The sequence below is a fragment of the Galeopterus variegatus genome, unplaced genomic scaffold (assembly GCF_000696425.1).
Source record: "Galeopterus variegatus unplaced genomic scaffold, G_variegatus-3.0.2 Scaffold1792, whole genome shotgun sequence".
NCBI lineage: Eukaryota > Metazoa > Chordata > Mammalia > Dermoptera > Cynocephalidae > Galeopterus > Galeopterus variegatus.
The window spans coordinates 195,634-223,064 of NW_007727903.1; the positions used below are offsets into that span (position 1 = coordinate 195,634).

The 27,431-nt window shown below is 52.6% G+C and overlaps 2 protein-coding genes and 1 long non-coding RNA gene across 3 annotated transcripts in view; 2 read left to right on the top strand and 1 right to left on the bottom strand.

Annotated features, from left to right (window-relative positions):
• SLC27A5 (solute carrier family 27 (fatty acid transporter), member 5) overlaps positions 1-4,487 on the top strand; it is a 9,507-nt gene extending 5,020 nt beyond the window's left edge. The window contains exons 4-10 of the mRNA XM_008578967.1: positions 609-733; positions 2,003-2,197; positions 2,288-2,378; positions 3,083-3,281; positions 3,587-3,684; positions 3,897-4,027; positions 4,115-4,487. Of these exons, the coding sequence (XP_008577189.1) occupies positions 609-733; positions 2,003-2,197; positions 2,288-2,378; positions 3,083-3,281; positions 3,587-3,684; positions 3,897-4,027; positions 4,115-4,291 (1,016 nt within the window). The 3' untranslated portion in view covers positions 4,292-4,487. The remainder of the gene's footprint in view (positions 1-608; positions 734-2,002; positions 2,198-2,287; positions 2,379-3,082; positions 3,282-3,586; positions 3,685-3,896; positions 4,028-4,114) is intronic.
• Positions 4,488-11,019: 6,532 nt separating this feature from the next.
• Positions 11,020-14,112, top strand: LOC103595547. Its single transcript, XR_550953.1, has 2 exons — positions 11,020-11,082; positions 13,921-14,112. It is a non-coding gene; the product is annotated as an uncharacterized LOC103595547 (long non-coding RNA).
• A 3,464-nt stretch (positions 14,113-17,576) lies between these two features.
• Positions 17,577-23,328, bottom strand: ZNF446 (zinc finger protein 446). The gene is made up of 6 exons (XM_008578966.1): positions 22,026-23,328; positions 21,748-21,949; positions 21,423-21,517; positions 19,885-19,969; positions 19,540-19,633; positions 17,577-19,387 (listed from the first exon to the last, which is right to left on the bottom strand). The coding sequence occupies exons 1-6, from the start codon at positions 22,365-22,367 to the stop codon at positions 18,865-18,867; spliced, it is 1,341 nt and encodes a 446-aa protein (XP_008577188.1). The 5' UTR covers positions 22,368-23,328; the 3' UTR covers positions 17,577-18,864.
• Between the last annotated feature and the right edge of the window lie 4,103 nt (positions 23,329-27,431).

Consider the following 27,431-nt stretch of genomic DNA (forward strand, 5'->3'; position numbering starts at 1 on the left):
TGGATAATGTTGAGCTCATCTTTGTGTCCCTGGCCAAGCCAGAATTGCCCCCACAGAAGAGCACTGGCAGTCCTGGGTTCAAATCCCATCTCCAAGAATGCAGCTTTACTTATTTATTTATTTTAAAAGATGACCAGTAAGGGGATCTTAACCCTTGACTTGGTGTTATCAGCACCACACTCTCCGAAGTGAGCCATGGGCTGGCCCGACCTTGGTGTTCTAAAGCTGCACTCTTGGGGCAGGCCCCGTGGCTCACTTGGGAGAGTGTGGTGCTGATAACACCAAGGCCACGGGTTCGGATCCCATATAGGGATGGCCGGTTTGCTCACTTGGGAGAGCGTGGTGCTGACAACACCAAGTCAAGGGTTAAGATCCCCTTACTGGTCATCTTTTAAAATAAATAAATAAGTAAAGCTGCATTCTTGGAGATGGGATTTGAACCCAGGACTGCCAGTGCTCTTCTGTGGGGGCAATTCTGGCTTGGCCAGGGACACAAAGATGAGCTCAACATTATCCAGTGCTTCAGGGGGTCACAGTCAGGTGAACAAAGCAGCTTCTCACAGGAACTTGGCTACATAACCTGAAACTCCTTCCTCCCTCCCTCCCAGGAGCCACCTGTGTCCTGGCCCCCAAGTTCTCTGCCTCCTGCTTCTGGAATGACTGTCGGCAGCATGGCGTGACAGTGATCCCGTATGTGGGCGAGGTCTTGCGATACCTGTGTAATGCTCCCCAGGTAAGGCTCTAAGAGTAGGGCTCCATGGTGAACACCCCAGGTATGAAATCTCAGATGATATCCCAGGTGAGTCTCAGGTAAAGATTCAGGAATGGGACTCAAACAAGTTCCCTCATGCAAAACATTCTAGGCAAGAGCCCCATATAATGATTTCTACACAAATTTTCTTTTTTTTTTTTTTTAATTAAAAAAAAAAATGGTGACTGGTAAGAGGATCTTAACCCTTGACTTGGTGTTGTCAGCACCACGCTCTCCCAAGTGAGCTAACCGGCCATCCCTATATAGGGATCCGAACCCGTGGCCTTGGCGTTATCAGCACCACACTCTCCCAAGTGAGTCACGGGCTGGACCTACACAAAGTTTCTGATAGTGGCTCCTCTGATGACCAGCTATGCTACCTTGGGCAGATGACTACCTCTCTCAGCCTCAGTATCCTCATTTGGAAAATGGGATAATAATAGCCCCTACCTCAGGGGAGTGTTGTGAGAATTAAATGAATTAAATATAAGTAAAGTGTCAAGAATAGGGTTCAGGTAGACTCACTAGATGTGAGTCAGCCTTATCCTTACAGAGTGATGAGGTATGGTCCCCAGGAACTATCTTCAGGCATGGTCCCCTGGTATCCCTCCAGGTAAAGCCTCTAGGCATTCCTCAGGGAAAAACTCCATGTAACTATCCCCAGGTAAGGGCCTCAGGTAATCCTTTAATATGAGCCCTCAAGTCATTCCCGAGCTTACCTCCAGGTAAAGGTCCCCAAGTAAGCCTTCTAGGTAAGGCCTCCAGGTATCATCCTCAGGTAAGACCCCAGAAGAGACCTCCAGTCACCCTTTAGGTAACCCTCCAGGTAATGCCCCCAGGTAATTTCCCCCAGGCAAGGCTCTCAGGTAACCCTTCAAGTAAAGACTCCAGTAACTACTCAAGTAAGAGTCCTAGGTAGGGCTGGCCTGTGGCTCACTTGGAAGAGTGTGGTGCTGATAACACCAAGGCCAAGGGTTCAGATCCCTATATAGGGATGGCCAATTCGCTCACTTGGGAGAGTGTGGTGCTGACAACACCAAGTCAAGGGTTAAGATCCTCTTGCCGGTCATCTTTAAAAAAAATAAATAAAAAGAATCCTAGGGAGATCACCTAGGTATACGTCTCCCCTCACCCCCCAGGTAACTCTAGAGGTAAGGACCTGAGACAACCTCCCTCCCCCACCCCAGGTAAGGATTCCTGGTCATGCTCCAAGGGCACCTCCTCCTCACCCTTCTTGGGATGTCTCTGTAGAAACCAGAGGACCGGACACATACAGTCCGTCTGGTGGTGGGCAATGGACTTCGGGCAGATGTGTGGGAGACCTTCCAGAAGCGCTTCGGTCCCATTCAGATCTTGGAAATCTATGGCTCTACGGAGGGCAACATTGGCTTCATGAACTATCTAGGGCGCTGTGGGGCCCTGGGCAGGATGAGCTGTCTCCTTCGAGTGAGTGGTTCGGGTGCTCGGCATGACAGTGGCCCTGACTGAGGCTAAGTCCACAAGACCTCTACTGATGCTCCCCAACCTCCACCCCAGATGCTGATCCCCTTTGAACTGGTACAATATGACCCAGAGACAGAGGAGCCTGTGAGAGACAATCAGGGCTTCTGCATCCCTGTGGGGCCAGGTATGGTGGTCAGGGAGCCTTCCCTGGTTGTAGGGAGTGGAGGTGTGGAGACCCCTCAATTTCTTTCTTGGCTGGACGAAGCTGCCCAAAACGTTGAGATTGCTGACCAGTAGAGATGTCCACAGCCCTCATCAGGACCCTGAGTCCCTGGCCTGTCTGACCACCCTTTGTGGCCCTCTGCCTCAGCTACTTGACTCTGCTCAGCTTTCCTGCTTCAATCTCTCAGCCTGCTCTGCTGGGTCTCTGGTTGTCCATCTGAGTTCTCTCAATCTTTCTGTGGAAGTTACATCTTTCCAGGAACCAGTCCCTTGTTCTGTACCTTCTCTTAGAGTCTTTTCTCCTGGGGGCTTGCAAGGCCCTAGCCATATCTCTTTCTTCCCATCACCATTTGTCTCTATCCCTTGTAATCCTTTTCCTGTTTCTCATTGGCTCCCCGATGATGCTTTTTCTGTGCTTCCATCTCTCATTTTCTGTATCCTCCTGTTCCTGTCTCTCAGGGTCTCTCTCTGTCCTCTGTCTCTGTCCTTGTGTCTTTCCCCTTTCTGGATCTCTCTGTCTCTATCTTGGTGTCTGTCTCTGTTTCTTTGACTGTCTTTGGCAGGGTCCTGGGTGATGAAGAGTTGCTGGAAACCTCCAACAGGAGGCTGGTGGGCTCCTGCAGTTACTGGTCATGCTTTATACCCCACTCTTATTCCTACTCCTAGGGGAGGCGGGGCTCCTGTTGTCTCAGGTGCTAGGCCGTAACCCCTTCGTGGGCTACCGCGGCCCCCGGGAGCTGTCGGAACGGAAGTTGGTGCGGAACGTGCGGCGCACGGATGACGTTTACTTCAACACCGGGGATGTACTAGCCATGGACCGCGAAGGCTTCCTGTACTTCCGTGACCGCCTCGGGGACACATTCCGGTCCGGGGCGGGTTTTCTCGGGCCGGAACTGGGAGGCGGGGTTTCTGGGGATTAAAGCAGGGGATCTTCCAGATCCAAGAGGGAGCCAGGCTGAAGAGGAGGGACTTCCGGATGCCTAGGGGGCGGGGCTTCCTATCCTTAAAGAGGTGAGGCTTGGAGGCAGTACTTCCCATCCGAAGGCGGAGCTTCTCGGTTCTGGAGGGTCCTGGGCTGACCAAGCTTTCACTTCCTCATAGGAGGCGGGGCTTGGTGGGCAAGAGGAGGTTCTAGAGGCGCAATCACAAGCACTGGCTCCAACTCTACAGGTGGAAGGGTGAGAACGTGTCGACGCGGGAGGTGGAAGGCGTGTTGTCACTGGTGGATTTCCTGCAGGAGGTTAACGTCTATGGCGTGTCTGTGCCAGGTGCGGAGGGTTCGCCTCATTTTAAACCTCTTAACAGCTTTGTGGGAGGAGGGCTGTTATCCCGATTTTACAGGTGGGTGAGCTGCTAGGGCACAGAGAGGTTTAAAGACTTGCCCAGTCGCATAACTAGTGAGCAGAGCTGGACCAGGCGGGAGGGTTCGCCATGTGCCCCACGAAGTGGGTCAGCAGAGAGTGACCGGTGTGCTTTCCAGGGTGTGAGGGTAAGGTGGGTATGGCTGCCGTGCAGCTGGCTCCCGGCCAGACTTTCGACGGGCAGAAGCTGTACCTACACGTCCGCTCTTGGCTCCCTACTTACGCTACTCCCCATTTCATCCGTGTCCAGGTGAGCCCAGAGTAGCAAGAGTAGGTGGGTGGGGGATTATGGCTGGAGGTGGATCACAGTCAGGGGGTCATGGTCATTGTCCTGCAGGAAGCTCTGGAGGTCACGGGCACGTTCAAACTGGTTAAGTCCCGGTTGATGCGTGAGGGATTCAACGTGGGTGTCATCGTTGACCCCCTGTTCATACTGGACAACCGGGCCCAGGCCTACCGGCCCCTGACGGTAGACGTGTACCGGGCTGTGTGTGAGGGAACCTGGAAGCTCTGACCACCTGGCCAGCGCACAGGACATCTGAAGGGGCAGAAACCAACACCGGTCACCACCCCCACTCAGTGTCACCTCCACCACGCACCTGCATGAGATTGTCATGAATCCCAGACTGGCCCTGTCCCCAGCCGCACAGGGCTGGAAATGACACTGGACCCAGTAGTAGAGCGTGAATAAACTCGAACGTGTACACAAATCTGCGTGGATGAAAGAACAATGGAGGAGTGAAGGGCCCTGTATCCTCCGGAGACCTTACCCCAGGGTATCCTCTACCTCCCTGCCAGGGACCTCAGCTATTCCCGCGGGATGGCACTGTTTGGGCAAGGCCAAAGGTATAGGGGCAGCTGGCCAACCTCGCAGCCACTCCAGGATAGAAAATAAGAGTCCTTACTCCATCTGTGTGTCTTTTGTGGCCACTGAGGGGGGCCAGGCTTGGGTCAGGGTGGGACAACGGATGTAGATGGTTCCCCTGTGATCTGGAGAATGTGGGGAGAAGTGTTGTGGATAAGCCATCTGACAAAGACGGGCGAGCAGGAATCAACTGGGAGAGGAGCGTCCCTGGCAGAGTGAACAGCGCCTGCAGAATCCCTGGGGCAAGTCTTGTGGGCGGAAGCAGCGGGCGCATAGGCCTCCGGTAAATGGAGTCCGCTCCGTCTTGAGGGATGCATGTCCTTCCTGGAGCACTGTGGGAGCTTAGGCAGGGGCTCCTGGGCATCAAGACCTCTGGGAAATGGAGTCTGCGCTGTTTCAGGGGTTGGAAGCAGTACGCGGAGCATTGTGCAGAAGTAGTTGGGGGCGTCTGGGAAGTGTAGTCGGCCAGCTCTGGGCCCGGAAGTGCCCCAAGGGGCATTGTGGGAGGTGTAGGCATAGGCGAGCGGCCACCAAGGTCTCTGGGAAGTGTAGTCGGCCGCGGCTCAAGAGCCGGAAGTTCAGCTCGGAGCATTGTGGGAGCTGTAGGCGAGGCGGCAAATGCTGGAGCAGTTGTAGCGGTAGCCCCAGGTGGGATTTCCCCCGGTGACCTTTGGGCGCGCCGCTCAGGCGGTGAAGGCGACGATAGTAACCCCACAACAGTAATGCCTGGATTCAAGCCTATCCTGTCAGTGTCGTAGGCTGCGACCCCGCCGATCCTTAACCTGCACTCCACCGCGCTTCAGCCTCCTGGAGCCGGTGGGCCGCGGCGAGGCCTGAACGGCACAGGCAGCGCCGCACACAGGCCGTCGGGCAGTAGGGCCGCGCTGAGCTCTTCAGGGAGCCGGTGGATGAAGCTCTGCCTGTCAGCCTTGCAGCCTGGGGCGGAGACAGTGACTCTGGAGTCTGGTCATTTTACCTTAGATCCCGCTATGAGGATCTGTTCGTCATCGGTGGCGGTTGCGACCTATGATTATCTTCCACGAAGTGGTTGTTGTCACTTGCTGTCTCTGTCCTGCGCGGCCGACGGATCTCCGCCTGGCCCCTGCAGAACCTCAGCCCCTTCGCGCAACTGGATTTGGATCCACGCCCACTGTGGTCCAACCCTCCTTGCCTGTACACAATAGCACCTGGAGAGACCCTGGCCAGGAAGGGAGTTAGAGCTGTGTGAACACAGCAGCAGAGGCCTAGGATGACCACCCCCTCCTGCAGCCCTAGCTTGTCAACCTCTGGTGCACAGTAGGTCCAATATTATTTAACAGCTGGTGCCTAGCAGCAGAGACTGAGCTGGTCCCCCTGAAAGGCCCAACTCTCCTGCCCTGAACACAGTCCTTGTTACATTAAGGCCTTTGTATCTTCTGGGACCAGAGACCACCCCAGAAGGGAGTTGGAGTGCACAGATGAAGCAGCAGAGGTTGGCGCCGGCCACCCCCACTGCAGCCCCATGGTCCTGCCATATCTTGTGACCATCCCTTGACACCTGCTGGGCCCTGCTCTCCAGTACCATGCTGCCCATGACCCAGTGCCAGCCTGAGCCCAGATACCTCTACTTCTGTTGCATGTACCATGTTGTGAGTGGGCGTTAAGTTATGGCCATTCTCCCATGAGGAATTCTGTGTGGAAAGAGAGGCAGCCACTTATAGGCTGTGTGACCCTAGGCAAGTCCCTAGACCCACCTGCCTCCCATGCCTCAGTTTCCTCCAGTGGAAAATGGGGCTGAGGATCATGCCTACCTCGAAGGATGTTTGTGGGGATTAAATGAGAAAATCACAGGAAAAATTCCCCACAAGGGCTACCTGTTGTCCCTGCTGTTGGCATCTTGGCTCTCATACTTTATTCAGGGCCTCAGAGTAAGGTGCGGTGTTGACTGCACCTTGCATTGTCATTGGAGGGGATCCTCATCAACAATAACAAAAATAAACTTGTGTCTGAGAACCCTCTTGGGCTCCTTGGGGCCAGGCCAGGACCGTTATTTCTCCACTGACAGCTCATCTCCTCACCACATCTCACAAGATGGGTTGTAGTGTTTTCACTATATGCCCAAGGAAGCCCCAGCTGAGAGACGCACTTTAACCAAGAGTTACTTAGCCAACCGCATCATGGCAGATGTCAGGTCAGAGGGCATGGATGATATAAAAATCTCACTGTGGATCCTCAGATTTACAAGTTCACCAGCTCTTTATACAAATCCATGCTCTACCAAACCCCAACCAGCTTGGAGCATTCACACTTTTTGCTGTTACATTTGCAAGGATTAACAAAAATTGTTTACTTTTCTTATTCTCCCCCTAGACTAGAAACTATGAATTATTTATTCAATATATCACACGCATTTTACTTATTTTTTTCCTTTCTAAAAAATTTTCCTTATAAACCGTCGGTGCAATATTAAAAAGCAACACAGTCAGCTGGAGCAACAATCCAGAGAAAGAAAGGAGGGAGGGTAGGGAGGACCCAGGGACTCACCCCAGCTGTTCCCCAGGGGCTGGACGCCAGGGGCAGACTGAGAAGGAGCATGGGTGGTGGGGGAAGGAGGAAAGACCATCAGTAATGTGAACAGGCAGAACAAAACATTTGTATGGGAAACATCTGGCTGAACTGAAGAGGATCTTGGTGAGATGGGAAGCCCTCATTTCTTTTTTTCAAAAATGTCCTGGGCTGTGGGGGAGGTTTGGCCTCCTGGAGAGAAATAAGTAGGCTGAGTCCCACCCCACACTCCACTGTCGTGGGATATGGGATGTGCTGGAGGACAGATGGCACACATTTTATTTTATTCTGTTTCTCCTTGTCCCACACCACTGTAATTAGCACAGCTTTGTAATAAGTTTTAATATTTGATAAGGAATTCCTTCTCCTTACTCTTATTTCAAAACTTTTTCAGCTAGTCCTGTGTCAAAATTCTTCCTCAGTTCTGCCTTCTCCCATGCACAACACTGGCTAGGTAGAGAAGTGAAAGGTGTTGGAGGGCACCGTGCTTTTGTCACACTCTCAGGGTGCCTACTGGTGCAGGGATCCCTGAAGTGGTTGGTGGATGCCCTCCTACAAGGACCAGTGAATCCCATGAACAGCAGCCTGTGTTGTCCAAGGGAATAAACAATGCCTGTCGCATAGCCTGTGAGTTGTCAAAATACAGGCGATGCTATTGTGATGGCTCAGATGGTGAAGTTTCTTAAAGACTTTCCCAAGTCCACAGTTTGTCCCACCTTTCCTTGGCTGCCCCATGTTAAATGCCCCGCCCCTAATGGCAGATGAGTTCCCTGCTCCCTCTTCAGCATCTGGGGCTGTGCTCTCAGGTTTGATGGATTAAGGTGAGTTTTTCTCTATCAACGAACAAGTCATGATAATGATAAACAACGGTGGTAATGAGAGGCACCTCTTCACGTTCATCTCCTTCTGTGTATTAGTTCATTTCTGTTGCTTATAACAAAATACCTGGAACTGGGTAATGCATAAGAAAACAAAATTTATTGCTTACAGTTTTGGAGGCTGGGAGGTACAAAGTCTAGGGAACACATCTGGATAATGTCTTCTTTGGTGGTGACACAGTGTATCACATTGTGAGATGGTGGAAACAGAGAGAGAGAGTCTCACCTGCTCTCCTTTTAAAGCCCTCAGAACCAAGCCCATGACCACCATTATTAATCCATTCATTAGGGCACGGTCCTAAGAATCTAATCACCTCTTCAAGGCTCCACCTTTCAATTATCATAATAGGATTTCCCACTCCCAACAGTTACAATGGGATCAAGCTTCTAATACATAAAACTTGGGGTTCACAGTCCATATCATACCACTCCTGGCCCCAAAAGTTTACATCCTTCTCACAGGTAAATACGTTCATTCCATCCCCAAAGTGTTAACTTGTTTCAACTCAAAAGTTCAAAGTTCAGAGTCCCATCTGTGAAATCAAAACAAGTTATCTACTGCCAAGATACATTGGTGGAACAAGCATAGGGTACATATTCCCCTTCGAAAAGGGAGAAATAGGCCCAAAGAAAAGGGTAACAGGTCCTAAGCAAGCCCAAAACCCAGCAGGGCAGGCGTTAAATCTCAAAGCTGGTGAATCATACACCTTGACTCCATGTTCGATATCCTCTGCACACTGTTGTAGGAGTTGGGTCCTCAAGTCCGACGGCAGCTCTGCTCCTATGTCTTCCCTGGTCCGAGGCCACACTTCAGCTCTCCCAGGCTGGCATTGCACACTGGTAGCTCCACAATTCTGGGGTCTCCATGGTGGTCCCGCTCCAATGGCTCCACTAGGCATGACGCTGATTAGGTTTCTCTGCTGCAAGTCTAACCCCACATTTCCTCTTGGCGTTTCTTTTTTTTTTTCTTTTTGTTTTTAAAGATGACCGGTAAAGGGATCTTAAGCCTTGACTTGGTGTTGTCAGCACCACGCTCACCCAGTGAGCCAACCGGCCATCCCTATATGGGATCCGAACCTGTGGCCTTGGTGCTATCAGCACCGCACTCTCCCGAGTGAGCCACAGGCCTGCCCCCTCTTTTTTTTTAAAAGATGACTGGTAAGGGGATCTCAACCCTTGGCTTGGTGTTGTGAGTACCACGCTCAGCCAGTGAGCTAACCGGACATCCCTATATAGGATCCGAACCCGTGGCCTTGATGTTATCAGCACCACACTCTCCCGAGTGAGCCCCGGGCCAGCCCCCCTCTTGGCATTTCTCTAGCAAAGCCTCTATGTGGTGAATCCCCCATTGTAACAGATCTTTTCCTAGGCCCCCAGGCTTTTCCATACATCATTTGAATTCAGGGTGGAGTCTTCCAAGCCTTCACAGCTCTGGCATTCTGGGAGCCTACAGACAGCACCTTGTGTGCACACCGCCAAAGCTTCTGGCTTGTAGCTTCCAGAGGTTCAGGTCCAGCCACACCTGAGGCCAATTTAGCCACAGCTGGAGCACCCAAAACAGCCAGGGTGCTGGTGCAGAGACCAGCATCCCAAGGTGGCCTGGCCAGCGAGCCTGTGGAGGGCATCTCAGGCCTGTTCCCTGAGATCATTTTGTCTCCATAAGCCTCCAAGCCTGTAATGGAAGAGGTAGCCTCTGAAATGCCTTCAAGGTCTTTTTCCTCTTCTCTTCATAATCCCTTTCTTCTGTACTAATCTTGGCAGATGGTCATTGGGCTGTACCATTGTTTCTGTGGCCAGGCTGAAAATTTTCCAACTTTTTTCCCTCTGCTTTCTTTTGAATTATAAATTCTGGCTTTGCCTTGTGCCTTTTCTACCATAACTCAGTGTAGGCTGTTTCAAGTAGCCATGCAGCTTCCTTAATGCTTTGCTGCTTAAAAATTTCTGCCAAATACTCTGGGTCAGCACCTTGAAGTTCCACATTGCATAAAACTTTTGGGCATGAACAAAATGCAGCCAAGTTCCTAACCAGATCATAGTAAGGGTGATCTTTGCCCCAGTTTCCAATAAGTCCCTTCTCATTTACATCTGAGATCTCAGAATGGCCTTTACTGTCCATATTTCTATCAGCATTCTGCTCACCACCATTGAACCAGTCTCTAAGAAGTTGTAAACTTCCCTGGTTTTCTTGTCTTCTAAACTCCCACCAGCAGCTAGGCTTTTCCTAGACTGTTCTTCCAAATTCTTCCAGCTTCTCCTCAACACCCAGATCCTAAGCCACTTCCACATTTTCAAGTATTTGTTATAAGCAACACCCCACTTCTCTGGTACCAATTTTCTGTATTAGTCTTTCTGTTGCTTATAACAAAATACCTGAAACTGGGTAATTTGTAAGGAAACAAAATTTATTATTTACAGTTTCAGAGGCTGGGAAGTCCAAAGTCCAGGGAACACATCTCGTGAGGGTTTTCTTTGGTGCTGACACAGGGTATCACATTGCAAGAAAGGTAGGAGCAGAGAGAGAGAGACTCTCATGTGCTCTCCTTTTACAGCCCTCAGAACTATGCCCATTGAACACCATTATTAATCCATTCATTAGGGCATGGTCCTAAGAATCTAGTCACTTCTTCAAGGCCCCACCTTTCAATTATTATAATAGGATTTCCCACCCTCAACAGTTACAATGGGGATCAAGCTTCTTTTTTTTTTTTTTAAAGATGACCAGTAAGGGGATCTCAACCCTTGGCTTGGTGTTGTCAGCACCACACTCAGCCAGTGAGCAAACCGGCCATCCCTATATAGGATCCGAACCCGTGGCCTTGGTGTTATCAGCACCGCACTCTACCAAGTGAACCACGGGCTGGCCTGGGATCAAGCTTCTAATACATAAAACTTGGAAGACACAATTCAATCCATTTCACTCTGCCTTCTTGAACTCTCTTCTCTAGAACCTGCCTGTCCCAGGTGAGGGTGCCCTGAGGAGGCATGGACATGGTTGCTAACCCTGTAGTTTGACTCGGAGTAAGTCAGGGTCTTCTCTTTTTTCTGACATGCCACCCATTCAGGGAGGGTTGGGCAGAGCCTCATGGGCGAAAGCTGTGGGCCAGGTCCCTGCTGTCCCTGCTGGGAATGAGACTGGGTGGCAGGAGGCCTGTAGGGAGAAACTGCTGGGAAGGGTGGGGTGATCATGACCCGAGAGGCTGGATCTGAGGAAAGAGCAAGTGTGGCAGGAGGGGAGGTCCTTAGGACCTGTCTGGTGCTGGGGAGTGGGACAGGCAGACCTGGTCCAGACAGACCATGTGGGGGAGGACCCCAGGCTGGGGAGTCCTGGGGAGGGGTCATCAGGTGAGATGGGTGAGACTCCCACAGAGGGAGAGATGGCTGAGTAGTACACAAGCACTGGCTGCAGCCCGTATTCAAATGCCTTTGTTGTTGCCAAGATCACAGAAAACACAAGCTGCGTTTCAAAGTGAACTGCTCCACGTGGTGCCCATGGCCTGTCAGGAGAGGGGTCCATCCCAGGCATCTGCTGCTGTGGGAGGAGGTTGTATCCTGTACAGACCCCAGAAAGGGGCTTGCCTCTTGCAAAGACAGCACCAATTGGAGGGGAGCTGGAGTTGGTTATGGGCACCAATGGGCAGGACTTACCAAGTGTGGTTCCAGGTGGAGAATTGGGCTACATGGAGGAACATGTATTAATTTAGAAGTTATCTATTTTAAGGTGACTTGATATGCAGTTTCTTTTCTTCTTGGATGATGTGAATTTTACTTTAAAATAAACGTGTGGTGCTGGCTGATTAGCCCAGTTGGTTAGAGCACAGCTTTATAACACCAAGGTCACGGGTTCAGATCCCTGTACTGGCCAACACCAAAAATAAATAAATAAAATAAATGTATGATTCTGTTGAAAGAGGGATATGTCAAAAATGAAGCAGATGGCCTTGCAATCTCATTCTCTGCAGGGGGAAAAAAAAAAGGCAGATGGCCTGAGGATAAAGGAATGGGCTCAGTGGCTTAGGGCACGGTGTGTCTGGCCCCTGCCCTTGCACTAGACCCAGGCTTTCTTGGGCTCCTTCTCCTCATCTGCCAAGGAGATGGTCACAGCCTATTGGGGGCAGTGGTGAGGAGTCAGGGAGGAGACAAGTGTAAAGTCACAACAGGCTTGGCATGTAAGCAGTGCTCTAGTGGCATGTGGTCTGATGTCATGTGGCTGCCTGTAGTGGTGACATAATAGGGACAGAGGTGTGGGATCACTGGCCCAGGCAAGAGTGTGGAGCTGGAATGCCTCATCCATGAAACCCCTGTCTCATCTCACCATTTGGCTGCAATCACCCCAAAAGCCGTTGCAAGGGAGTTTCCAAAAAGGAGTGCCCCAAACTGTCCTGAGGTGGGTTGGTTGAAATTCTAAAGAAAGACACACTAAAAGCCAGGGCGATCAATCCAAAGCATTTACTAGTGGAACTTACTTACAGAGTGCTGCAGCGAGAGAAAGGAAGGTTCTACCTAGGTATGTCTGCATCGAGGGGGTCAGGGTGTGGAGTTTATATGAGGGTTTAAGGAATTTGGTTCAGGGCCATGGCCAGTTTCTTTCAGTGTTTTGGACAACAACCTAGATACTTTTATCAGTGCCTGGGAATGTTCAAGGTCCCAGTTTGGGTTCCAGCCTGTAGGGAGGAACCTGCAGCTGGCTGGGTCACAGAGCAATCAAGCCCCTCTGTGATTTTTGGTCAGGACACAGAGAGAAAGCGGGGAGAACTGAGGGACCCTATAGCCCCACTTGGGGGCTAACTATGAAGGTAGGGTCTGTGGCACCACAGCCCTTTGTCTGATCACCCCTTTCTGCTCCTCAGTGGCATCTCTTCCTAGGCTAGCTCCTGGGGCTCCATGCTCTGGCCTTCCTGGCTCACTTTGGTGGTACATGTAAATAGTCCCACTCTGCTGTCTTTTTTTTACCACCCCCCACCCCCTTAGCAAAACTGCCCCATACCCCAAGCACTCCTTGCTTGTCATCCTCCCCACCATGGTTTGCACAGCACTTCAGGCCAACCAAAAACATCATCCTTGTCATTTTTCTGTTTTTGTTTGTTTCTTTTTTGGTTGTTTTTGGCAGCTGGCTGGTATGGGGATCTGTGACTTTGGTGTTATCAGCACCATGCTCTAACCAAGTGAGCTAACCAGCCAGTCCCATCCTTGTCAAGTGAAACCTTTCATCCCTCCATTCTCCTTTCTTCTTCCTGTGGGTGAAGCAGTGTGTATGAGTCTCCTCTTGCTGCTATAACAAATCACCACAAACATGGTGGCTTAAAATGATACACACTCATTGGGGCCGGCCCGGTGGCGCACTGGATAGTGCGCCGCTTGGGAAGTGCGGCGGTGCTCCCGCCCTAGGGTTCGGATCCCACATACAGACCGGCTCCCGCTCACTGGCTGAGCGAGGCCGGGGGCAACGCCGAGGCTTGCGATCCCGTTGCCGGTCCCCGGTCCGGTACGGGGGCAACACTGAGGGTTGCGATCCGTTGCCGGACACGGAAAAAAGACAAAAAGACAAAAAAAAAAAAATGATACACACTCATTATCTTACAGTTCTGCAGGTCTGGAGGCCTCATGGGCTGAAATAAAGGTATCAGCAGGACTGGTTCCTCCTGGAGGATCTAGGGGAGAATCTATTTCCTTACCTCTTCCAGCTTCTCGAGGCTGCATTCCTGGGGTCATGGCCCCTTCTGCCATCTTCCCCCTAGAGGCAGCCTATGTATGGCCCCTTGGTCTCCTGGGCCGGGTAGGGGAAGTGGGGAAGAGAGGGGAGTGGCTTGTCCACTGGGAGACTCCTCACATCTGTCTGTCTTTACACTTTATTCACAGTTGTTTCTGGTTCTGAACCTGTCTGATTCTTCCTTTCTGGATCCAGCTCAGTGGCATTCAGGGGGAAAAGGAATAAGGAGCAAGTGGAAACAGGCTTAGAAGGATCAGTGGCTTCTGCTACGGGTAGATATGTCTCTGCTTTTAGCCTGATCTGTTTTATGACCCTCAATAAAGTTTTAGTTTCTCTGCTTAGTCTTTTCATATTTATTTGCAAATCTATTCCTAGGCATTTTTTAGTATCGGTATTGCTATTATGAATTGAGATTTGAAAATTACTTTTTTTTTCTGAAAAAAATTTTTTTTAGAAAATTACATTATCTAAATGGTTATCACTCTGACAGAAAAGCTGAGGATTTTTTGTATCCATGCAGCTCACCAAAAACATTTAATAGGTTTTCAGTAGGTTCTCTTGGATTTTCTAGAGAGAGGTAATGAAATCATCTACACAGAGTGACAATTTGCTTCTTCCTTCAGTAATTGTCTTTTTTTTTTTTTTTTTCCTTTTCTGTCATTTTTTATCTAGAGCCTGGAGTCTGATGCTTATAATTGAAGTGACAAACATTCTTTTCCTTCCCCTGCCCGTCATGGGAATGTCTCTAGTGTCCATAAGTACAAAGTTTGCTTTGAGTTCATCATCCAGTAAATATTGATCGCTTAGTGTGCACCAAGCACAGTTTTAGGAGTTGGAAGTACAGCAATGAATGAAACAAAGAAAACAAAGACCCTGCCCTCACAGAGCTGAAGTTCTAGTGCGGGAGGCAGATAAACAAGAAGACAAGCAAACAAACTATTCAGGTAGAGTAAGTGCTGCAAAGAGAAATAAAGAATACTGCGGGGTGGTTAGGAAGCTGTCTCTGAGGATAAGTGAAGGGAGAGGAGCCTTGTGTGTGTCTGGCAAAGAGCCCTCCAGGTAGAAGAAAGCAAGTGCAAAGACTCTGGGGCAGGTATGTGCCTGGTGTGCTCCAAATTAAGGGTGCCAATGTGGCCGAGTTCTGTTGAGGGCTCTCTTCCTGGCTTGCAGACAGCTGCTTTCTTGCTGTGTCCTCACACAGTGAAGAGAGACAGAGAGCTCTTATAAGGACACATCTGATAATGGAGGTCCCACCCTCATGATAGCATCTGAAACTAATAACCTCCAAAAGGCCCCACCTCAAAATACCTTCACACTGGGAGTTTCATATGAATTTGGGGGGGACGCACTTAGTCCATTTAATCAATAGCTGTTTTTTTACCAAATGCCTTTATAGCAATTGAGAAGATCACATGGTGACTTTTTTTCTAGAAGTTTTACAAATAGAGAAACATGTAGATAATAATGTAACAGCTATCAACACACCTCCCAGAATCAATAATTGTTAACATTTGCTTCAGTTCTTTTCTTTTTTTATTGAGGTTTTACCAATACACAGCAAAGTGCATGAATTATAGGTGAGCCATTTTTTACATGTGTAGACACCCATGTAACCATCTGCATAGCTACCACACAAAACAAGACATAGACCATTTCTAGCCCCAGTCCCACCCCACCCCCAAAGACTCCTGTGGTCCCCTCTCCCTTATTATCTCCCAAAGATCAACACTGTTCTGACCTTGATCACCATGGATTAATTCAGCCTGTGTTTGGACTTCACATTAACAGAATCACAGTGTGGACTCTTGTGTCTGACTTCTTTTACTCAGCCTGATGTTTTTGAGATTCAACTATGTTGTTGCATGTAGCAAGAATTTAAAAATCCCATGACCCGGGCCGGCCCGTGGATCACTCGGTAGAGTGAGGTGCTGATAACACCAAGGCCCCGGGTTCGGATCCCACATAGGGATGGCCGGTTCGCTCACTGGGTGAGCGTGGTGCTGACAACACCAAGTCAAGGGTTAAGATCCCCTTACCGGTCATCTTTAAAAAAAAAAAAAAAAAAAATCCCATGCCCCATCATCTGACTGAGATGGGGAGATTATTCTGGATTATGCAGGTGGGCCCAATGTCATCACGAGGGTCCTTATAAGTGGTCAAGGGAGGCAGAAGAGAGTGTCTGAGTGATACTCTGTGAGAAAGACTGGCCAGTGCTAGCTTTGAAGATGGAGGAAGGGGCCACAAACCAAGAAATTCAGGCACTCTCTGGAAGCCAGAAAAGGCAAGGAACAATTCTCTCCCAGAGTTCACAGAAGGCATGCAGCCCTGCCAACACCTTGATTTTAGCTTGGTGAGACAATGTCTGACTTCTTTTCTCTAGAACTGCAAAATAATAAATAAGTTCTTTTAAAGCAAAAACAAAAACAACAAAATCACATGCTGCCTGTGATTCACCAATCCCACTTTGGGAAATACGTCCTAGGGAAATAGCCAGAGTAGTGTCCAAAGTGTATGCTCAAGAACATTCATCACAGCACCAGGTACCATGGGAGACAACAAGGAACTCTCTTGGCTTGGCAGAAATGATGGTGCCGGCCAGAAAAGGAAGCTTCATCCAGGCATTAAAAACATGTTAAAATTTTAATAACACAGGGAAATGAGGGAGTGCGAAGAGCATGATTCAAATCACCATAAATCTCACAAGCAACTTTATACTGAAACACCCGTACACATGGACACCCAGAATAAGCATTGCCATGAGACAGGAGAATCAGGGGCTATTTTCATGATCTTTGTGCTTTTGCATTTTCACATTTTTCTTTTTTTCCTGACCGGTAAGGGGATCGCAACCCTCGGCTCGGTGTGGTCTGCACCACGCTCAGCCAGTGAGCGCACCGGCCATCCCTATATAGGATCCAAACCCGCGGCCTCAGTGCTACCAGCGCCGCACTCTCCCGAGTGAGCCACGAGGCCGACCCTATATTTCACATTTTTCTAAGTGAACATAAATTACTTTTTTTTTTTTTGTCCTTTTTTGAGACCGGCCGCACCGCGCTCAGCCAGTGAGCACTGTGAGTGAACCGGTCATCCCTATATAGGATCCGAACCCGTGGTGGGAGCGCTGCTGCTCTCCCAGTGCCGCACTCTCCCGAGTGCACCACGGGCTCGGCCCCATAAATTACTTTTAAATATGAAAAAACTGCTCGCCCACCCTCCCTCAGTGCAGTGCTCCCCCCCACCGCTGCCCCTTTCACAGCCTTCTACACCCAGGCTCTCCCTTCTGAAGCCAGGGCCTGGCTCGAGTCCAGGGGTTTTGTCCTCCTCCTCCTTGTCACCAGCACACTGATCTTGCCTCCTGTTTGCCCACCAGATTACCTACCCCCAGCTTCATCTCCAGCCTGGTCCTGCTTCTAGAGGCCTGAGCATATGAGCAACGGTTAGAAGGTCCTCAGAAGACTGAGGATGGAGGAGACCAACCCTCCAAAGGGAGACCTCCCCTGTCCCAGCTTCAGGCTGTAGCAAGGCCCCTGCCTGGGTAACCACAGCAGCCACCCTCAACATCCACCTGCTACTCATGCACCTGCTGGTGGCTTCAGAGGGCTCCCTCCCGAGAGTGCACCTGTTTCCCAAAAACATCCCCCATGAAAATGCCCCTCGTTTTCAAAGTAGGAAGGAAACAAAGAGTGCTGAGTAAGCGGCCCCCCCCACACACACACCAAGAATCCCTGGAACCTGTGAACATGTTATGTCACATGACAAAAGGGACTCTGCAAGTGTGATTAAGTGTGCAGGTGGGAAGGAGACAAGATGTGATGAAAGACCTTGAGATGGGGAGATTATCGTGGATTACCAGGAGGACCTAAATGTGATCACCAAAGTCTTTATGAGAAGGAGGCAGGAGGACCAGAGTCAGAGAGCTGGAAGCCTAAGACAGACTTGACCATTCATTGCTGGCTTTGAAGACGAAGGGGCCACATGCCAAGGAATTCAGGCAGCTTCCAGAAGCTAGAGAAGGCAACAAGACAGATTCTCTCCTGGAGCCTCCAGGAGGAATCAGCCCTGTTGATACCTTGCTTTTAGTCCAGTGACACCCAATCACAGTTCTGACCTTCAGAGCCCTAGTAGAATAAATGTGTTGTTTCAAGCCACCAAGTTTGTTAGAGCAGCAATAGGAAGCTCATATGGTGCACGGGTAAGTCACGAGTGACTGCTCGTAAATGCAACCAGCTCTCTCTGGCAGCAGGGGGCAGGCCGTTTGCCCTCCTGCTGTGTGACCAACTGACCACATGGGGTGCAGCCCTGACCTAGAAGTACACACAGTCTCTGTGACGCCTGTTTGTGGCCTCTCTTCTCAGAGGTCACCCTTGTTCATCCATGCTTGAAAAGGAAGTCCCCTTATTGTCCACCCAAGCCTGGGCTCAAGAGCTCAAAGGCCGGCGAAATTGTGGGTGATGTCGGCAGCCAAGGAACCAGGTAGGCTGGGGAATTGGGGGCTATGGCAACAGGAGGGTTGGCACTTCTGGGCTCAGCTGCCTTGCGGCTCCAGCTGCCAGGCAGGGAGAGCACCTTGCTGATCTTCTGACCAGCAGAAGCCAGAAATCAAGAATTTATGTTAAAAATCTAACATGCATGTGGAGGTTCAAGGGTCACATGGAGCCGGACAAACAAAAGCCAGCCATGCTTTCCTGGGCTTTCTGCTGCCTTCCACTCTGAGACCTCAGGTCCAGCCCAAGAGGCAGGAAGGCAAAGCTTTTGAGCATCCACCTGGGAAACAAAGTCCCAGGAGGAGGAATTGTCCTCAGTCTGCACTATGGCACAGGTGAGGTGCTCAGGGCTTGGCAGTCACCCCACATTCACTAGTAACCCATGAATTCCAATCCAGACCTCACTCCAGAAGGCAGGCGCAGGAGGAGAAGCAGCAGCTTCTTTTCCTCACACCCAGGTGGCCTTTTGTGGGAGGCCAGGCCAGGGAAAAGACTCTCTTGGGACCCCTGGTTCAGTCCAGTGTCCCCTTCTGCCTTCAGAGACTCCCAGACAGAGCTGTACTGGAGCCAGCCCCCGAGACCTCCAAGGCTAGCGCCCTCTATATCTGCTTATGAAGCCTCTGGCTGGTGGCTCTTCCTGTGGATGACCAGCTGAGACTTCCAGTCGAAGCCCCGGCCACAGTCACTGCAGAAGTGGCGCCGCTGCCCAGCATGGCTCTTGCGGTGGATGACCAGCTGCGACTTCCAGCTGAAGCTGCGCCCGCACTCTTCACACGAGTAGCTCCGGGGGCCTGCAAGTGAGCGCCTGAGGTGGCGAGGAGCAGCTGGCTCCCGGGGACCCTGCGGCGACTTCTCTGCTCCCCCGATGGCCAACTCTGGGGCCCGCACGTGTGTCCGATGATGGATGACGAATACTGACTTCCACTCGAAGCCACGGCCACACTGCTCACATGTGTAGGGCTTCCTTGGAGGGGTGCCTGGCTCTAGCCCAACCCCTGGGGCTGTGGGCGGGGGACACGCAATGGGTGTCCCCAGGGTGGATGCAGTAGCCCTAGATGGGCCCTCCCAGGTAACAGGTCCTGGACCCTGGGGCAGCTGGGCCTCTGGGCAGCAGGGAGGACCCTCGCAGTGACTGTCACTCTCCTCTCCTGGGGGAATGAGATGTGGATAGACATGTGTGAGCCCTGGCACCTACGACACAGGCCCACCCCTACCCCAGACCTGCAGGGGTGGCACAAGCTCCCACCCCACCCAGGTCCGGCAGTACAGGTCACAGAGGGGCACTCACCAGGGCGGAGGCTTCTGAGGACCTCGGTCCCCACGCTCGGTGTCCCAGGCTCTGCCTCTGCATGCACTTCCGGCCTGGGGGGCGGTAAGCCTGCTGGGGTGGGGTGCAGATCAGGTGCCAGGCCCAGCGTAGGGGTGGGTAAGGGGCTCGTACAAAGTAGTAATGGGTGGGGGCTCTAGAGTGTTACAAGAATGCACACAGGGAAAGGCTGGGTTGTGTGTTTCCAGGTTGATGTTGTAGATGCCCAGCCCAGCAAGGCTGACCGCAGGGGTCAGGTGCCAGCACCAAAGGAGAGGGATAGGGGGTGGGGGGCTGGCTGGGAGGCACTAGCTGATCCTCACCCAGCGAGACCACAGTGCCGTACTTCTCCAGCATCACATCCCAGTAAAGCTCCTTCTGCGACAGGTCCAGCAGCCCCCATTCCTCCTGTGGAGGACAGGGCCCATCATCATCGGTGCCCACCCCTCACTCCACCCCTTCTGGTGTCACATCCTTACTCATTACCTGGGGGAGAAGGCAGGCTACCTAAGCCTCATTTGCCAGGTGGGCTAAAGATGAACCCAATGAGTGTTTGTGAGTGTTGGGGTCATCCTTCAGGTCACCTGACCAGCCCTGGCAGCACTCCTCCCCCATCAGTTACCCCACCCCACATTCTAGCCCAAAAGATTGAAACTGAGGGCAGGCTTCCAGGAGGCCAGGCAGTGATAGCCATGGCTGTCTTCACCCTTCCTCCTGTCACCATGTCTTGAACAGGGAGAGCAAAAGACCAGGGAACTGGTGGGGACCTAGCCACCTCCTGCCAAGCCTCTGGTTACAAGAGTAACAGATCCACCTTGGGGAACCACCGAAGGCTGGATGTGGGGAGGCAGAAGGCAGGCACCTTGGGAAGTCTGAGGGGGTGCGAGGGAGTGCTGGTGGAGAAAGCAGAGTTTCCCTGCTGCTTTGGGCAAGGTCCTGAGAGAGGGTGGGCTTGGCAGCACAGCAAGGATCCACAATGGCTTTACCAAGGAATGCACTCCTTGCCCAAGGCATCTGCCCTCCTCGCCACCCCGAGTTCCATCATCTTGAGCTTTGGTGGGTTGGAAAAAACAATCTTGAAGCATAAGCCAAAGTGGGTCCCAGAGCAGGGAGGCAGCAGCCACAGCTAGAGATGGGGCTGTCTGACAGGGAGGACGCCGTAGAAGGGTGCAGCCTTCCCACCCTGCCTCATGTTTCTAACTGTGCCATCGGGCCACAGAGGGAGCCTGGAGGGATTTCTCTGCCTCAAAGCACGTCTCAACCAGCAGTTCTGCTGTGGGAGCTCCCACATGGAGTGGCTTAGAAGCAGAAGAGCTGAGAGAAAGCAAGACCCCTGCTACCCACACTTGAGAACCAAGTGCTTGAGGTAGCAGGGCCCTCGAACTGAGCTTCCAGGCCCAGCTGGTTGCCCTTTGAGAAAGCCCCAGGAGAGAAGAGACTTCAGGCATTTCCCAGAAAGAGTGTCTCTGTTCGGGCCTCAGATGCGGGGAGAGTCCTACAGGTGGTGGTCATCTTTTCTCCACCGCACCTGTACACACACAAGTTCAAATCCCTGAGTGCTGGCCTAGGACCTCCAGGAGGTGCAAACTTGCCAACTGACTTCTCTGGATGTGAGGAAGCCAAGCCCATCAGTTCTAGCCACTCTAAACCAAGTTTCCATGGCCTGAGACCCAAATCCTTTCTAATGATAGAGACCACCCACCAGTCTGTCCCTCTGCCCCCAGAACATGTCGGGGTACTGTTGCTATGACTCCATTTCTGGGGAGCAAGGAGCCCGGAAAACTACAGGGCAGAGGGTGGCCACCAGGGTCCCCCCTCCCCCGACACCTGGGGCCTGCACTTCCCACCTGCGGCAGCTCACCTGAATTCTGGGTAGATGAGAGGATGTGGAGGCTGGTTCCTGATGTCCAAGGTGGGCCTCAGGGGGCTGGACTGGAAGTGGTGGGTTGGAGGGTGCTGGAAAGCAGGGCAAATGGGAGGGCATGTCAGGGGCTACCCATGTGAGCTGGGGCGGAGGAAGACCTGGTGTTATTGCTGCTCCTCTGCCCTGCAGTATAGCAGGCAGCCAGCCCTCTGTTCCTGCCTCCTGGGGATCCAGCTCTGCAGTCCCTCTAGGGGCTCCACCCCAGCCAGGGATGTCCACACTCCCTCCAGGAGCCCCCAGACTTGGTGTGGCCCCCCCTCACCCATCTCCTGCCCACTGGCATTGGGCTCCTCCTTCACACTGTAGCTGAGCTGGGCAGACCCCTCCATCCTGGCATCCTGTGGACCCTCCCCGGGGGCTGCCCCAGGGGGCTCCACTGTCTCTGAGGGGTAGGGGCTCCCAGAGGACTCCTCTGTCTTCTGGGCTGCAGAGAGCATCTCCGGCTTCAGGACGTGAGCTGTGATCTGAAGAGAAGAGGCAAGTCATGGAGGCTCCAGCCTTGGTCTGTCCCTTCAAGAAGCCAATGCCAGCCACACTCACCCAGCCCAGCAGCTGACCAGGATCATGGTGCAGCCCCTCAACCAAGGTAGCGGCCTCCTCAGGGCTGCCTGGCCGCTGACCTCGCACCCAGGCCTGGATCTCAGGGGGCAGTGCACCCAGGAACTGCTCCAGCACTAGCAGCTCCAGTATCTGCTCCTTGGAGTATGCCTCAGGCTGTAGCCACTGGTGGCACAGCTCGCGCAGCCGGGCCAGGGCTTCTCGGGGACCTGCCACCTCCTGGTAGCAGAACCCCCGGAAACGCAGGCGTGCAGCTTCAGGCTCTTCGAGGGTGGTTTCAGGGTCCATGAGGGGCAGGCATGGAGGACCAAAAGAGGATGGCATTCTATCTTGGGGGGAGGAGTGTCTTCCTGTAGCCGCCAAGAGGGACCTATAGAAAAGGAGGGGTCAAGGTGTCAGCCAAGAGGCCCTGGCCAGGGAAAGGCAGACACCAGGCCCAGCCCAGGGAGCTGAGGCCAGGACAGAGAGGACCTGAGACTAGGGGTGGGTGAGGCCAGGAAAGCTTCATGGAAGGAGGGGGTCACAGGAGCTGACTGCTAACAAGAACTGAGAACAGGAAGAAGTCTTGGGGACAAATGAGTGGAGGTGAGGTGGCCACAGAGCTCCCAGGATATTATAAACAGTTGGGTACAACACTGGACTGTTGGGAGATGATGACGAGAGGTGGGCAAAGGAATTCATCCCAGGCTTCCAGGGTGAGGTTGAAGAGCCACGGAAAGTGCCCTGCAAAGAAGGAACGATCAGTCAGGCAGGTGGGACCATAGTTCAGGGTGAGCAGGAGCACTGAGGATGGGAAGAGCAGCAGGCAGGAGGCGGATTCCGGCTGGGCTGTGCCGGGGTGCTTCTGTCCCCACGATCTCCGGGACATGTTGACTTAAGTGAGGCAACCTGAGGGACTGGCTCTGGGGGCGGAGTATGACCACACCACGAGGCAAGGCAGGGGCTGATGCTGACTCCATGGCATCGTGCTAGCTGACCCCAGCGAACTGTGGATGGCTGGCACCACTTGGGCCGGTGCATGTAAAAGCCAAAAACAAAACCAAAAGCTAAGCAAAGCGGAGCCATGCACTGGGTGAAGTGGTGGGCTGGCAACTGTGCCCCAGCCTTGAAAAGCGTCTGGAGTGAGACACTCTCCTAGGAGAACAGGCTGGGGACCAGGACTGACTCCCAAAGGACCCTGGGATTTCGGCGTCGGCCCCGCAAAATGGGAAGGAAAGGAGGAGGCCTTCCAGAAGGACGAGCGCGAGGGCCGGGCATAGGGAACGATGTTCTGGGTGCGAGGAAAGGCCTGTGCAAAGGCTCAGAGGTGAGGGCGCGCAGGGAGCGGTGCCGGCCAGGTCCCGGGGGATGGGGAAAGCAGCGCGCCACCCAGCCAAGCCCGCGCTCACCTCCACCGCTGCGCCGGGGCCTGAAAGCCACTTCCGGGAAGTAGCACTGCACCGCCCGGCCCGCCCGTTACCCTGGCGATACCGCGCTGGACAATCCCGCGCCTGCTCCAAAAATCGCCCCCTCCCTTGGACTACGTTTCCCATGAGCCTCAGCAAGTAAGGTCAGCCGTGTTTCGGCCAGCGGGCGCGCATGCTCACAGGCTTCTCACAACTGAGAGATGCTCTGTTCGTTTTAGAGGAATCTGTAGTGTCGCAGAGTGTTGGGGACCCCCTTCCTGACGCGGCAGGCGCTCTTCCTTTGCACCCCAGCCCCGGGACTCACCTGCGGAGCTGGACACCAAGTTAGAATCCTGCTCACGTGCACAATGGCCTAGCGACTATTTGCAAGTAAGGGGCGGGGAGAGAGTGACCTTTTAGCCAATCAGAGCCGGCGACCCGCCCAAACGCCTTCGCCCCCCCTAGCTCCCTTCGTGAGGTGTCTTTACCACCGCCCAGTCGTCCCCTAGGTAACAGCTGTAGCACATCCGCCCACCTCCCGCTGTCTCCATAGCAACGACCGGGGCGTCTCTGCTCTCCTCGGAGGCCGGAAGCGGCGGCTGCGCGTTCTCCTGGGTCTTGTAGTTTGGCGGAGACTCGCCTCCAAGTTGGCCCCTGGAGAAGCCAGGGTCCAGCGGGAGAGGCCAGCCTGACTCGTGGGCCTCTTCTCCGCCATCCCCGGCGATTTGTCCCGCAAAGAGGGTGCTGGGGTCCTTTATTAGACTTCCGTTAGGTGCCCTGCGGACATGCGGGAGCAACAGGGACGCAGGCAGGTACCTATTTACTGATGAGGTAACTGACAATACCCTCAAAGTCTCTGACATGTCTTCAGCTATCAGTACTACAAAGTGAGGGATGGAGATTTCTGTCCAGGCTTATGGGACATGCTTAAACTTTTACTTTGGGGACCAGAACTAGGCAGGGTGACCTTTATTTAGTTTCTCTCAATAGGCAATGCTATTGTTTTTAAAATCCGACTGTGGAATGGGGTCAGTTTTGCTTTCACGCATCAAGTGGCTGAACCATGACTTACTCAATACTAAATTGCATCTGCCTGTTTTGCTTTCATCTGATATCTGGGAATCCCTGGCTGCCTGCTGAAGAGCAGTTGGTATTAAACACTGATTGGAAGCTCTGGGACTGTGCATGGGTGGGGCTTGTCACCTCTGAGCTTCCCAGTGGCTTCCTCAGGTTGGGCTGTTTTAAGGGGCTTGGGTCTTCTCTCTAGGACTGTGCAGATTCCCCAGAGTCAACTCTCACCATCCACCAGCTGGGGAAAGCATTGGGGCTTTAATAGCTTCTCAAGTAGCTGTCCCCCAGGCAGCTTTGTTGTAGGTCTCTCCTCTCTGGGCTGCTGGTTCCCAAACCTTCCAGCGTACTGCAGAGTTAGCCTGGTCTGACCTTTCCACTTTACCCCAGTGCCGCCTAGATATTTGGCTTTCCTTAAATCAGTGACAGCTCCCCCATCCACTTCTAGATTCAGAATGCTGTTGCCGTTGACTCCTTTCATCATCCTCATACTTGTGGGTTTGTATGTTTGAAACACTTCCCTCTTTGTGGTTTCAGTGGATTTCTGAGCTGAGTGAGATTCATGTCTTGAGTCTGATATTTTGACCTAGAAAGCCCAGGGGCACTTTTACAGTCACGGCCTGTTCAAGGTTAAGGGCAGAGGGGCCAGCTCAACATGACCGCAGAGGTTGGAGGGGAGGCAAATGAGGGGCCAAGACATGGGGGGAGGTAGGAGCCCAGGTTGGAGGCCAATGACCAGTCCCAGGTATTGGGAGGGGCAGATCTGAGGAGGGTGGAGGAGCTGAGGGACAACAGAGGCACTAGCACAGAAGTGGGAATGGGCTTGATGAAGGACGGAGGAGGCAAGTGGGGAGACAGGATAAGGCATTTGAGCCCAGTCTGAGGGGTATAGAGGGCTCAGGGCAGAAATGGCTCCAGGCACTTCCCTCCAAGGCACCGTAAAGGTTTTATGTGACGCTCTGGGTACCCGCTTGTTCAACAGATGCCCCCATAGGGTATCAGGAGGACAGGTTCAGAGGACCTGCCTTTACAGGGTCTTGGGGAGCTGGGTCGTGTATGCCCTATCTCCTTACGGAACTTGTGAGTCTCGAGGGGCAAAAGATAGGTCTGGCCCTGATGGCAAGTGCTACTTGTGTATGGAGGATGGCTGCAAGGTCTTGGACTGGATGGAACTGGAGTCAACCTTGCCAGTTGACTCACCTCACACATGTGGCTACACCCACTCTCAGCGGCAGGTGGCACACAGCCCTGCCTCAGTTTCCCCACCCACTACCCTCCCATAGCCTGGATTCATGAAGGCTCATCTCCCAGCAGAGCTGCTGCTGGGGGTAGACCAACCCTGCCCACCCTACCCACCTCTTGCCACCAAGGAGATACAGGTGTCCCAGTCCCTCGCCGGGCTGCAGACAGGCTGCATATCTACCTTGTGGCCTCTCAAGGGGACCCAGATTGAAGCCAAGTCCCCAAACCTCTGACAATAACACACCTTGATGGCCTGTCTGTATATGTTCTCTTAATATTATCTGCATTGTATTAGGGTGAAACAGGCATCAGACTGTTAATGTTCATACAAATGTTTTAAAAAGAAACCTTTATCAGGGAGCCCCTTTGAACTCTTGATAAAACCTGAACCATGCTCTGGAGCCTGGAGGCTGAGGACTTCCACATTGCTGTGCAAGAAATTACAATGTCCATTCCAAGTTGTAAACTCTAGTCTTTTTTTTTCCCCGTAAAAAGACCATTAACTTCCCTGGAGGTAAGGCCCTGGTCTGCCAAAGATCACAGGAAGCAAACTGAGCCACCACTGCACCCTTCTGTCCCATGTGGGGGTATTATACTGGGCGGGAGGGTGGATCTCAGGAAGGTACCAAACATGGCCTTAGGTAATGGCAAATCCTTCCTGTTCAGCTCTCTGTCCACCCTCCAATTGAGGGGGAAGATGGATGGGCACGTGGCCACCAAACCCAGCAAAACGAGCAGCCCCATCTTGTCTCCTCTGAATGTTACCACCACCCCGGGATGTAAAGGCTCCTCTTAAGGTTGACTTTGGTTACAAGAGTCACTGATAGGACTTGGCTAAAGATGAGGCTTGGAGAATGTAAATGAGCACCACAGGAGAGCCATCATCTGTCTTTCCAGTGCTGAAGGGGGAAGCCACCTCTTGCCCCCAGGGCCTCCACCTCCTGTGGGTCTGCTGGGGGGGCGGGTGTCAGGCCACACCTGGCAGACTTGAGTGCACCTCGAGTATGTGGGGGTGGGTGAGGCATCTGGATGCTGGGCCAGTGCACCTAGGTTTGAGTCCTGGCTCTGCTGTGTGCCCTGGGCAATTCACCTCCCCTGTTTCCTCATCTTCTGAGTGGACATCAACTGCAGGAGCCACCTCACATTACAGAAGGAAATTCCCAGCACTCAGAGCAGAGGCTGGCAGTGAACACGTGTTGGCCATTATTAGGATCCCATCTGTCAGGGTGTCTGCAAACACCACGAGGGTGGGAACCTTTTTCTTCTTCCCGGAGGAAGCTGAGGCTCAGAGCCCACCACTTGCCCAAAGCTTGACCCCTACTTCCCTGTGGCTTCCTGAGCCTTGGATGAACAGTAGCCTGGGGGGAGGATCCCCAGTGTCGGTCTAGCGGTCAGTTTGTGTGCAGACTTCAGAAGTTTCTCTGGGGGCCGGCCCGTGGCTCACTCGGGAGAGTGTGGTGCTGATAACACCAAGGCCACGGGTTCGGATCCCATATAGGGATGGCCGGTTTGCTCACTGGGTGAGCATGGTGCTGACAACACCAAGTCAAGGGTTGATCCCCTTACCGGGCATCTTTTAAAAAAAAAAAAGTTTCTCTGGGCTGCTCCCACCCCCTTTCCAAACCACCCCGCCTCCACACCTTAGCGTCCAGTCATAATACTCGTGAAGTGGCACCACCGTGCGGGGCCGCCT

What these genes read in the sequence shown, in the direction of transcription:
- ZNF446 (XM_008578966.1), bottom strand. Translation starts at nt 22,367, where the DNA reads ATGCCATCCTCTTTTGGTCCTCCATGCCTGCCCCTCATGGACCCTGAA. An exon ending in TGCCAGTGGGCAGGAGATGG is followed by an intron (nt 21,518 to 21,747) that starts GTGAGGGGGGGC and finishes CCTGCTTTCCAG; the next exon opens with CACCCTCCAACCCACCACTT. An exon ending in CGGCACTGTGGTCTCGCTGG is followed by an intron (nt 19,634 to 19,884) that starts GTGAGGATCAGC and finishes CCACCCCAGCAG; the next exon opens with GCTTACCGCCCCCCAGGCCG.